Here is a 12637-nt window from a genome sequence, read left to right on the forward strand (position 1 = left end):
CACACACATCCCTTCACTTAGACTGCTTTTAAGAAATGCTTCCATTAAAACAGCGAAAACCCATCCCTTTTGTAGAGGTCTCAGTGCAAGAGATTGGACTGTGTTCTCACGTTCCCTGTACAATGTTTTCTCCCCAATATTTTTCTTGTTAAAGCACAGAAATTACCATATATAAACCACTATATACTGCTGCTATGGAAGCCATAGCTTGATGTGGGGGAAGGGGGTTTTTAGACAAAACCTACACTTTTGTTTACTTTATTTACCCAAATCTCACTGACTAGCCACAAACTCAATGGCTGGCAGAACAGAAATGCATACAAACACACAAACAAGGATTGTGAGGTAGGTGAAAAGTTGACCAGATGGAAGCAAACCAAAAATGCTCGATAGCAGAGTTTTGATCATGTTGTGTTTCCCTATCAGCAAGGCAAAGGAACAGAATTTGGTCAGTTAAAGTAGATGGATCTTTAATTTTTGTGAAATCAGAAGCCTCTATCTGTCAGGGGAGGGGAGGTGCTCCCAGCTTCCAGTTACAGTGAGGATGTTGAGTGTCACTCATCTCCTCAGGGTCAGAATGTTTTCACCATCAGCTCCAAGCACTGAAGAGCCTCAGCAAAGCTGTCACCTTCAGTACTTAATGCAGGAGGCCAGCAAGCCTGTTGAAGGCATGTAGTTGTTCTTGTGAAGGCTTTTCCTCCTCTTTTCACTACACAGAGGCTTCAAGTTGTCACAGCCTGAAACGCTGTGCAACCACTGAAGCTACTTGGGGGAAAAGGGGAACAAAAAAAAATTGTACAGGAGTATGTGATATGGATGTGCAGGAACAGCCCCTCTGCTGCACAGCAACAGCGCTTGGCTGGTGCTGCTTGGTGGCTGCACATTGGCTCTGGCAGCTGGCACTGGCAGTGCACAGCCCGCACCAGCAGCATGGTGGTGACATATGGGGTTTGGTTGTGGGGTTTTTGGATGCGTGTGTCTAGTACAGACTGCTGGATTTGCTCTTCACTAGGGTGGTACCAGGTACCACTTCAGCAGCTGAGGTACCACTCATCCTTCCTTGCTGTGCTGAACCAGCCCAGAGATGGTGCTCAGGGCTCATCTGATCTGTCCCACCCATCTGCTTGGGAAAGTCTCCCTCTCCTGCTTTGCTCCCATGGAGGTGTGGGTGAGCCCGGCTGGTATCCTTGACTGCCTCCATGTGTTACAGTCACGGGGACAGAGGGTGATAAAATACACAGGCACTGGAATACTTTTTTTTAAATGAATTTTTTTAAGAAACTGCATACATCAGAGACAAACAATAATTTAAATACCATGCAGTTTCAGTATGTACAAAAACTAGGACATAGAGATCCAGTTTAATTTTTTTCTAGTTATTTAACATCATTTTCATACAGCCATAATCTGTTAAATTACAATACTGGAAGAGCACGATTGACAGCCACCACACTCACTCCTATACAAGACAAACTATATACATACACTTGGATTATCAACTGGAAAATGCAACTGGTGCAGGAGTAACTGGACACACAGGAACACAGGAAATGTCCCCGTCACCTCCTCTGTGTTTACAGAAGTTGTTCCAAGCTCGAGCAGACTGAACACCTGGGAAAAATAATCTGTCCCCTTTTTCTTTCCTGATTTTTTTATTAGCCTAGTCATCTCCCACAGCTATTTATACAAAGTGTTTTTATTTGCAGGCACATTAGGGAGCCCCCATTCACGTGTAACTATGGGTTTCCACCTTGCCCATCTATGTTATGAGTGCAAGCTTCACTGGCATGTTGGAAGTGCTCCCCCCCTCTCTTGGTTTATAGTGTTTGCACTGCACAGGTGGTGCTTGTAGGAATAAGGAAGAGTGAGTTTGGTGAGTAGTTTGCAGTGACGACAGAATGCAATGGTTATACGTGTATTAGGATGAGATATATTTGTGTAATGGCTCACTGAAGTGTTTAACATAAAATAGCTGAAAGTCTATTACGTTATTTCCCCCGCCTCTTCCTCCTCTTCTGATAATACCCAGAGTGTTCACTAGAAATTGCCTAGACACGAAAGTTGGCCTGAGCGCCTTCCCAGCAAACCTGCAGCCTGAAACTTCTTCAACCTGCAAGTACCTACCCAGTGGGGTGTAGGATGGGCAAAAGCCACAATGACCACATCCCTCTGAGTCAGAATTGTGTCAACAGGCCCCTGCAACCCTCTGCTGGTGAAGGTGTGGGTAGGAGGGTGATGTCACTATTGGGATTCCTAACTGTCACTTTTCCCAAACAATCAAAACTTTTTTGTCCAGATGTTTAGGAATTGCTTTTTCAATCCCCATCATCTCGCCAGCCACCCCTTACTCCCCATTTCCTCTTCATTATTCCACAGGCTGCTGAACAGATGTCAAAACACTTGCACATTTTAAGTATTCAGGATTAGGTAGATTATAACAAAAACGCTTCTATTCCTTGACTTTAGATTATTGTCTCTGGAGACGGATGACTGGAAGAGCCATTTTTGTTCCGCTTTGATTTTTCCGTTCTCTAAACCGGCTGTAATTTCTTTATTACCTATTAATCTCCTCCCAATCAGAATGAGGATGACTCTGCTAACAGAGTCTTAGCAGGAATGTTCATCCATTACATCCTACACATAATCCAGGTCAAAGGGGAGAGAAATCATGGACTGTTTGTTGTTTGGTTTTTTTCTTTACCCCCAACAGAATCACAGCTCCTTTGCCATGGCAGAGATGGCTTTCACAGATGTGAAAACAATTCTCAAGAAACAAGATTTATAAAAAAAGGGACCAGCAGTTCTCCAGTCTGTGTGCAACTTCCCATGGATTCCAGAGGTGGGTGTGCACACTGAGGATATGCTGCAGTGTTCAGGCCCTGAAAGGCTGTGTTGTGGAATGCCTTGACGAAGGTTATACTTTGCAAAACTGCCCAGAACCCATTGAAGCTAAAAGCAGATGAAGCATCAGTTTGGTGATACTTACTACAGTGCCAAACACCTTGTATGGCTTCTTTCTCTTCCCCTTCCCCCTTTTCAGGAATAAACTCTATTTGCAACTAGGGAAAAATATGGCAATTCTTCCACTTGTGTCCTGGTGTCTGCTCAGCCAGGAGTTAATTAAAAACAACCCCAAAGAATTAAGAAAAAAAAAGCATGGCTGCATGGAGCTGCCCTGGGGACAGCACAAATCATGGGGCAAGGCTGAATGTGGCAACTTGCTGAGTGGTCAGCAGGGACCTGCCATAGGCTCATCTGGATGAAGGTGCTGGGGAATGTTTGGCCATCACCCAGGACTCGGATGTTACGTGTCTCAACCAGTGTTTGAGGGTTTATTTTTGGGTGCCAGACTGGGAGTGTGGGCACTGCTTGGGGCTGTGCCCATGAGGGACAGTGGCAGTGTCCAGACTGACCATTCCCCTGGGGATTCCGGCACTAACAATGGACAGCAACAGCCTGTGACTTCCACCTCCCTCGTCTTAATTTTATTAATAAAAATCCAACAAACCCTCACCTTTCCCTCCCACTAGCCTACCAAGTCCTGTGATTTCTGTCACCACTGCTCCTTAAATGGTGTCCCTTCCATTTCACAGTGATCCTCTAAGCTAGCAATGCCAGGGCAGATGTGAGATCCATGCTGGGAACACAAGGATTTGTTGTTCTTCGGAACAGCTCTGTTGCAGAGCCCTTTGCTAATGCAAGGTCTGCGCAGTCAAAAGCATAAAGGCTTTTTTCCCCTTTCTTAAAGCTCTGATGCATTCTTGTAACTTGTGTGCATATGTATGTGAATGAACTTATGAACAGGAACCCAAGGTTTTCATGAAGATAACCCCAAAGCCGTGTATTCCTGGCTGGTACGTTAAGTGCTCTGCCTCTGCTGCGCTGAGCTGATAACACTGCACCTTGAAGGCTTCCACTACTGATGAACTTCTATCTAAAGCAAGTGTGAGCTGGTGATACAGGGATCACGGTGTGTTTCCTTAGAAATCATCACCCAGTCTGGGAAGCACCAGAAACCACCTGGTTTTTACTTTCCTTTGATCTTCCATCCTCCAACAGCCAATCCTCATTTAATAGCTAATAATCCATAGCATTGTAAGGATGGCTATGGATGAGAATGAAAAGCTTTTGCTTGTCTCTGATGGAGAGCCAATCTGCGAGGCACTGAGTGCCACCACCAAGTGTAGATGGAGGGCGTCACCCTCGCTGCCAGCGCTGTTGGGGCAGGCTGGGTGCTAGAGCTACTCCATGGGCTAACATGCAGGTTCTTTGGCTGTACTCCTGCATCCAGAGGAGTGAGATGAGGCCTGAGAAGAGGCAGGAGTGTTGGCACTACACTGCACTGGCCATTAAATGCTCAAGTGTGAGAGGCTTTTCAGCCCGCAATCAGTGAAGGGCGGTGTTAGCATGGCACAGGGGGAGCTGGACAGGGAGCACAAAAGAGAGGATAGATACATGGAAGACAGTGAGAAATGAAAAATCAGTTAAAGAATAACAGAAATAACAATTCTGTAGTAAAAAACTTTGGCCTCTCTGTTCACACTGTCAAAGGAAAATAGCCATTGTGGAAGAAAAGGTGTCCTGAAGTAATAATCTGGAACTTCTTACAGTAATGTTGCTACAGTGCTTTTGGCCACCATCCCAAAACATGGCATAATAATGTCTTGTAAGAGCTTGAAAGGAATCCAGACAATGTTTGCCCCAGCTTGCTGGCATTATACTAGTTAAGGACTTAATTCTGGAAGGTGATGGCCTAAGTTCAGAAAAGCACTTAACTGTGTTCAGGTTCCAGTAAGCCTGTCAGACATTCTTGAAAGCAGTGAGGCTGTGTGTGCTTCCTTACTGTAGAGCACACGCTTATGTTGGCAAGTAAACCAGGCCCAGAGCGACCAGCTCTCTAAGCTCTGCTTGGTCAGTTTGTGTGTTAAACCACTATACGAAAAATAAATTAAAACCCATAAATTCAGAACACCTCTGAATTACTGTCCTTATGCCTCAGCTGTGGGTACCAGTGACAAGTCCCACCATCCATAAGAATGCCCCAGACTCCTTTTGTTAGGCCAGGTAACACGCTTTGTCACGCTTTGCTCAGTGTGAGTTTAGGATCAGTTCTTTAGACACCTGATAACGAGATGGTAGATATCCTTCATGGAACCTCCAGCCCCTCCAGTTGCGTGTCCCTCTGCAAAGCTGGAGGGGAATCCCAGCCTTTCCTGCTGCCAGGGGCACATTGGCTCTCACACAGTCACAAGGTTTGGGTGTAAGACAAACTACAAGCGGAGCAGATGCCATGCAGTGACCCTGAAGAGATGGGTTTTTGCTTGCTGGTCCTCAACGTTCTTGTCACTTACTGCTAATGGGCTCACAACTGGGTTTAGAAAATTATACTTCAAAGAGTTGGAAAACAAACAGTTGCTAGAACTGAAGCAGCCTTCAGTAGGGAGTCCTGCTCTTTAGAGGTGATACTTTTTTCTGCTTGGAAGCTGAACAATGTCTACTGATTGGCTGTAAACTTCTCCAGGGAAATAAATGCTTTTCTAGTCAGATGATATTCACAGACGGGCTGGCCCACGGAATAGTTTCGCTCCTTCAACATCCTCATAAGGTGCTCTCAGCTTGAAAGGAGTGTTTGATGTAAGTGCTTTAGTGCCATAGGGGCTCACCTTTTGGAGACTTCACCCAGGCGAAGTGATTCCCTAAACACCATTTCAGGACTCTCTAGAGTTGATGACAGAGGCTTGTCAGGATGAGGGGTGCCTGAAGACAACAATGGTTGCATCACCAGCTGGGCTTGAACATGTATGGCAAATCCACATGCCGGGAAAGTCCTATACATAGATGCCAAGTCTTGGCATGATTCCCACCAGGGGTATTTTACTGAATCTTGAACCAGCTTGAACCAGCAGGTCTGATGATGCTGCAGTACTCATCACATGTAAATACAATTCTCCTTTTCTTTAATATTTATTTTTCTACTCTTTTTTTTTTTTTTTTTAAAAAGGCAGTTCGGAAGATTTACATTGTACGTAACAGGGAAGTGAATAATACCAGCACTTATGGTTCCTTTTAGTTATGTTTTGAAGATGGCATAGTAGTCAGGTAGAATTGATCTGCTACGGTCTGTGAAACCTGAAACGCAAGGGGAAAAAAAAAAGAGAAACAGTAAGATAATATCCTCACATATATATTGCACATAAAAACATTGGAGAACTAATTGCTACAGTGACACCATTAGACAGTTCAATTCCTGCAGCACTGACATCAGCCATGCTGGCAAGAGGACTCAAAGGAGACAGACACTCACACTTCCTTGGTCCTTGCCAGACTCACAGTTCATAGGCATAAGCTGTTTGCACCAAAATCTACCAGAGACATTCATACACTTTGGGTCCATCCTATGGGATCCCTGAGTGGGTGACAGCAGATCAGCTCACCCTCTTTCAGGCCATGCAAAGCCTGATTCTACAAAAATTGTCTGGTTTAGACAAACCTTATGCTATTCTGCCAGAAAGATTTACATACAGTTTAACTGTGATTATTCCTTCATGTTAGAGGCTAAAGAGACAAATGGAGCTAAAATGGCCACCCTTCCTGCAAGGCACCCTGTGTCAGAAGGCCTGGGTTTGTCAGATCTGCAAATACTTTTTCTAAGCTTTGATTTTTCAGTCTATTATGAATTAATTAATGAGTCCCACTAGTAAAGTGACACTCATTCTTTGCTCATGCCACTGCTTAATGACATGAAGAGCTCATTACCTTGCTAATGACTCTATAATGGTGATATATCTAAGTTTATTTAAGGGAATTACTCTCTTTTGTTTAAGCATGCTTCCTTCAAGTGCGTATTTCCCCAAGCCACTTGTCTAACCAGTAAGTCCTACTGTTCTTCAGGCAAACCCTTATTCCAGTGTCTGTTATATGAGCTATGGCTCTCTGTATGCCTGGCCCAGACTTACTGAGTCCAAGCTGCTCAGTGGCTTTCAGATACAAACTTTAAAGGGTCACTGCTCACTCTGGAAGAGAAGGGAAATACTGCGCAGAAACCTGTGAAAGCCAAGCAGATGGACAGACTTCTGGAAAACTAAACCAGTCTGTAGGTTGCAGAATGCTAAAGGCTTCATGGAATTCAACAGAACCCTCAATGGAGCTTGACTACTTGTAGCAACACCCCCTTTAAAACAGCCTCATCCTTTCTACATTTGTCACCTCGCCCTGGAGGAGCCAAATGTCCTTCAAAGGCTCAGTCACCAGGGTCAGCAGATCTAGGCCAATTGTACATCCTAAGGCTTCTCCCAGACCTTGTGGCTCAGGAGCAGCTGGCTTGTCTCTAACAGCACTCTGTCTCTACAACCCCCAGTGCAACCAGCCTAGCACATGCTAGGATGGAGATGGGAGATCGTTTCTGCAAGGTAATATATGCATAATACATGTGGTGAATTTTAATATAATTATTAATTTATACACATAAAAATCCCCTAATACAAAATTAATTTTGCCTTAAGCTTTTCTGTATTTTTCCTAAAAGTACCGACTGCATTTTTCATGAGCACTGAGCTTATGAACACATTAATACAAGGGCAGCTCCAGTTTTGCACCAGATCTCACTGTCACTTGTCTTCAGTACCCCACACTTGTCTTTAAAGTCTAAAGTGTTGATTTGCTACAGCCTGACTTCAGCCCTAGCCTGTCAGAGAGGAAGGTGGTTGGTTTGGGCTCATGGACAATTAATTCAGTCTCCACCTTTAAAAAAAGCCCAAGGTGTAAATAATAGTGCCTCTCTTACAGGGTGGATCTCGCTGTGCCCCACTGTGTCACCCATGGTCAGACATGGAGAACAAGACTGAGAGATCTGTGGGTGGGAACTGCGTGGTGTGGAACAGCGGCACACTCGGCAGGGCTTAGTGTGCGCTCGTTCAGACTTTGCTACGTGCTCCACAAGGCTTCCCTGTCCTCCTTCAGACGCCAACACTTTTTTTAAACTTTTGTTCTCAGAAGAACAGACATGCAGCATGATGATTTTAAAAAAAAAAAGGTTATACTTCATTAAACGGCACGTGCCTGCATAATGCCACATAATGGGGCAGCATGTGTTCGTCTGTGTGAGTTGCTTTTACAGCCTGTAATTCTAAATGTTGTCTAGACCTCATGGTGTGTTCAGTGCATGTTGGAGAAACAGCTGCTGGCTTTGTTTTTTTTTTTTTGAAAACAGCAGTATTCATTTACAGTCTTAAAAAATTAATCTCCCAGCTTACCTTGTTAGATGCCTACTTAATTCATGAACTTCCATTTCAGAGCTTTTAAATTCATTAAGCTCTTTTCGAATGGCTGCCTGCAAAGGACAAATAAACTCATAAATGTATAAATGAGAGAGATCAAAATAAGTTCACTTTGTTCTCAAAACAGTATATTAAAAGTAAAGCAGATAGATAACATCAGAGAGACAAACAAAGACTTTAAAATGTGAAAAGGAACAGAGATAAGCATGTTCTAAATCACATAAAGGGAAGAGAGATGCTTCAGTGGAATGGCTCAATTTGAAAACATATCACAGACAATGCAGGTACAGAACCCAATTCTGGCTTATTATGTAAACCTTTACATGTACAAAATCCAAATTAGTGCAAGCACGAGAAAAAAACCTGTGCACTGCAGTTTGTGAAACACTGTGATCTAGACTGGGCCCAGATCCTGACAGACTTGTGTTTGAGATGTCTTCTGCCTCTGTTGGTCCTGAATTTCCTCGGGTGAAGTTACCTAAAGCGACTCATCTTACTTGGGAAGGGAAGAGGGATACCTGACTCCCTGCCCTCTACTCTGCCTCGAGCTGTGCCCCTCTGCCCTGCTCCTCCCTTCTGACCCAGCTGTGCTATTTATTGAACTGATTCAACAAATTAACCCAGCAGAAAACCTGCCATGATGTGGGGGTATTCAGCCTCTGTGGCTTGTCTGTGAGGGAAAAGCAAACCAGGGGCACTGGCAGGAAGAGAATTATTGAGGAATAAATAAAACAGAGGGTGTGACTTGGAGGGACTCAGCTGCATGGTAGAGATGGTGCTCAGCACAAATGGCTCAAGTCTCAGGCCCAAAGTCAAGACCTCTGACAGCACTGTGATATTTGTAGCTCATGAATGATTTCACTGTGAGCACTTGGAGGGGATGTGCAAGGTGTCTGTTGCGGCGAAACGCTCCCATGGGTCCAAGGTGTGTGCACTGCCTTTCTGTGTGATGCTGAAAACATCAACATCAGAGGTGGAAAGGGGGTGTTCCAGTAAGTGGTATTTGTGTCTGTCAGGAATTTTTCTCAGTGAAGGAAATCTAAACCAGTATGAGCAGCATGAGCCCAAAACAGGACTTTTGCAACAGCCACTGATTTGGTCACCAACTACCTTTGCTTTGACAAGCCCTAAGTGGTGGATTTTGCAAGTATTTTTCTACAGAAAAGGCCCTTTCTGCTCCTTCTGCACAGCTTTGGTTTCTTATTTCCCTTAGAAGTGCCTGTCAGGTGCTGCCTCATCCATCAGGACAGAGTGATGGCTATGCAGCAGCTCCAGGGCTGCCTTCAGCAGACCAATCTGCTACTGAAGTGACTGCGAAGGAGGCCACAGGGGCTGCTGACTCCTACAGGGACTGAGATCTATTACCCCTCCCTCCTTTGTCTGTTGGAGAGATGCAAAAATGTCCTTTTCCTTCTCCCAAGAGTCAGACCTGCTAAAGACAAACTCTTGATTGAAGGCAATTCCCTTCACGCAGCACACAAAGCAAGATTTACTGGCAAACAGAAAAGCCCAGATTTTATTGCTAAAATCTGTTTTTGCAATAAATCTGGCCTGTGCTGACCAGTGAAGACAGCTATTGAATCACAGCTCTGGAAGAAAATAATCCTATATAGGATGATGCAGCTTTGTTTCAATCTGTCTGGCTATTTTTTCCAACAGTGGACATAGTGTTGAGGAAAAGCAGGTCATCTGAATGGCAGAAATCAGAATATTACCCACAAGACCCAAACAAAAACCAATCTATCTGCTTCCTTATGCCATAAAGGGCATTAATATTAGAATGACAAACATCTCTTCTTCTGATGGTGCTTTGCTAAGAAGAGGTTAATCTGAAGGACTTAACCCTTTTCTCTGACTACTTAACTGGCACATGCATTATAAAAAAAGTGACATCAAAGCCTTAATACTAAACTCTTTACTAGGTTACATTTTATAGTGATATTTAATGTTTGTTCTTTTCAGAGACACAGGATGAGGAAGGACTTGTCTGGAAATCAAATCTCCATGTCCAGCTGAAGTTTCTCCATGCCCTTCATCCCAGACAGGGATCTCTCAAAGGCTGCAGAACCAGTTGCAAGATTTATTCCCTCCCTCATCTACCAATTAAGAGAATAAAACTAAGTCAGTTCACTAATATCTTACCAAATATGGGGAGGTAAAATGAGAAAAGCTAATTTAACCCAGTATATTATGGTCTATGCACAGTCCAGAGGAAGTTTTTCTTTTTTTCAGATCAATTTATGCTACATTAACTTAACCAAAGCTAAACTAAAAAAAATCCCTCTATCAAGGAGGAGACCAATGCCACAAAACTATACAAGTCCTTTGGTTGACTTATACAAGTATAACAGGCTGTCCTTTGTGAATAAAACCAAGAGCACCACAGATGAATGGCATGGCTGGATATTCTGCTAATTCTCTAAACATTGGACATCATGCTCTCCATTGCTGAATGAGTGAATTTCATGGCAAAGAAATAGTCAAGACTTGAACTCAAGTATCTGAAAGTCTTTAACATTACAAGGGCATCATAGAGTGACTGTAAGATTCATGACTGAATCACTGAGCCTCATAGTCTTCGCTTCTTATAACATCCACAAAATCTTTTAGATCTTTTTCCCGAGGTCTCATTAAGACCCTCAGCATGTGACTGATATAATTTGCCAGCAATTTAATCCCTCTGCCATCAATGCCAACACCAGAGACACCACTTAGTGGAAATGTTCCACCAGTGCTCAGAGGGCAGTGTCATCAATACCAAATGTGTGTCTTCTTTTCATCTGCAGGTCTTGTGTGGTTTCAGTTCACTGCTTAAAATACTCTGTGGCAGAAATCCTGAGAAAAGGTCCCTGTTGTAACACAGTAGAGGGAAGTGACTTGGCTTTGGAGGGATGGAGGTACCTTTGCCAAATGGACCTGCTGGCATTTCCACACCCAAGCCTGTCCTGTCCTGGCATGGCCATTCTGGCACACACTCCTGTCTCACTGCTCTGCTAAGTCTTGCCAGAGCTCTCAGCTGGCAGCATAATGTGGCAAAACCAAAACTGACAAATAACAGGGCTGTCATCAAGACCTTTCCTCAAGGGGCTTGGGATTCCTTCCCTCCCCTGGTTTCCATGCATACAGAAACCTTCTTGCCAAAGATTTATGCTTCAAACAAAGAAACAAACCTTGTGAATGGGAAAAAACCACAGGTGTGTTGGGAAGGAATGTCAGGTGGATGTTTACTCCTTGACAGCCATGGGACCTGTGAGACCCAAGGGATGCTGTTTGCCACAACATGCCCTGGCTGTTCAGGCCATGGCTCTCCCAGAGTTGCCCCACTTACTTTGTCAGCAGCTGTGAGTCGTGTCCAGGGTTTGTCCGCCCTCCTGTCGTAGTCTTGCGCGTCTGCCACTTCCACGTAGTCACTGAAGCGGATGAGGATCTTCCTCTCACGTAGCTCTTCTACTGTGGGCCTTTGACTCAGCTGCAGGTTTGAGGAAGGAGTGGGAAAAGATATCAGGACTTTGCTTTTTCCCTACAGAGTGCTGCTTGGGGATTTATTTTACTACAACTGATGTTACAGTAATAAGAGGGTTCGACATTCCTTTGTTTTTTGTGCTTTGTTTTTATTGGCCTTTCACAGAATTGCTACCTGGGAAATGCCTCTTGTTAGAACACCTTGAATATCATCTCACCTTGCTGCCAGAGCAGCCCACTGTTCTTTGAAAAACTGAGACCCCAATTCCCAGCTGAGCTTGATCACACTTGGCAGAAACGAGATGCAAGAAAGTCTCCCAGTGCACTGATGTCCCAGGAAGAGACAAAAACCACGACACAACTTTAAAACTACCTGCACACACTGTGCACTTTCCAGCCTTCTGCTGCAGTTGTCTGTAGTTCTGCACTGCCTGGGAAGAGTCAGGCCAAGCCATGGAGTGGCTCCTGCCCTGAATTATGTGCAAAAGGTGAAAAACAACTTTCTTTACCATTCTGATATTCTGCAGACCTGTCCTTACCTCCAGAAAAGGCAGACAGGATGATTAAGTCCTCATTGAACTTTTTGCTGTATTTATTGACAGCTGTGGTTTGTGTCACAGCATATTTGACTTTTAGAAGTTCCTGTTGTATGCTACAAGCCAAAAAAAAAAAAATGGCAAGGGTGGATTGTATCACGTCAGGAAAGCATGTTCATTGTTTCAATGCATTTCTTTCAAATTCCACAGCAGAATAGGCAGCCACAGTCAAAACTCCTCTTAAATTAGTGTGCTGATAGTCCACATGTCGCACAGCCAGTTACATGGGCAGGGACAGGAGTTGGCTTTCAGGGGGCAATCCTCCTTGGATGCACAGCATGCTGGCGAGTGTCAAAAGCAATT

The 12637-nt window shown here is 44.2% G+C and overlaps 1 protein-coding gene across 8 annotated transcripts in view; it reads right to left on the minus strand.

The window, feature by feature from the left end:
* Positions 1-1257: 1257 nt before the first annotated feature.
* PHACTR1 (phosphatase and actin regulator 1) overlaps positions 1258-12637 on the minus strand; it is a 308524-nt gene continuing 297144 nt past the window's right edge. For all 8 annotated transcript variants that reach the window (XM_032115284.1, XM_032115226.1, XM_032115244.1 and 5 more), the window contains 3 exons: positions 11605-11745; positions 8253-8329; positions 1258-6129 (listed from right to left, as the gene is read on the minus strand). In XM_032115284.1, the coding sequence (XP_031971175.1) occupies positions 6114-6129; positions 8253-8329; positions 11605-11745 (234 nt within the window). In that variant the 3' untranslated portion in view covers positions 1258-6113. The remainder of the gene's footprint in view (positions 6130-8252; positions 8330-11604; positions 11746-12637) is intronic.

Source organism: Corvus moneduloides, chromosome 1 (genome assembly GCF_009650955.1).
Source record: "Corvus moneduloides isolate bCorMon1 chromosome 1, bCorMon1.pri, whole genome shotgun sequence".
NCBI lineage: Eukaryota > Metazoa > Chordata > Aves > Passeriformes > Corvidae > Corvus > Corvus moneduloides.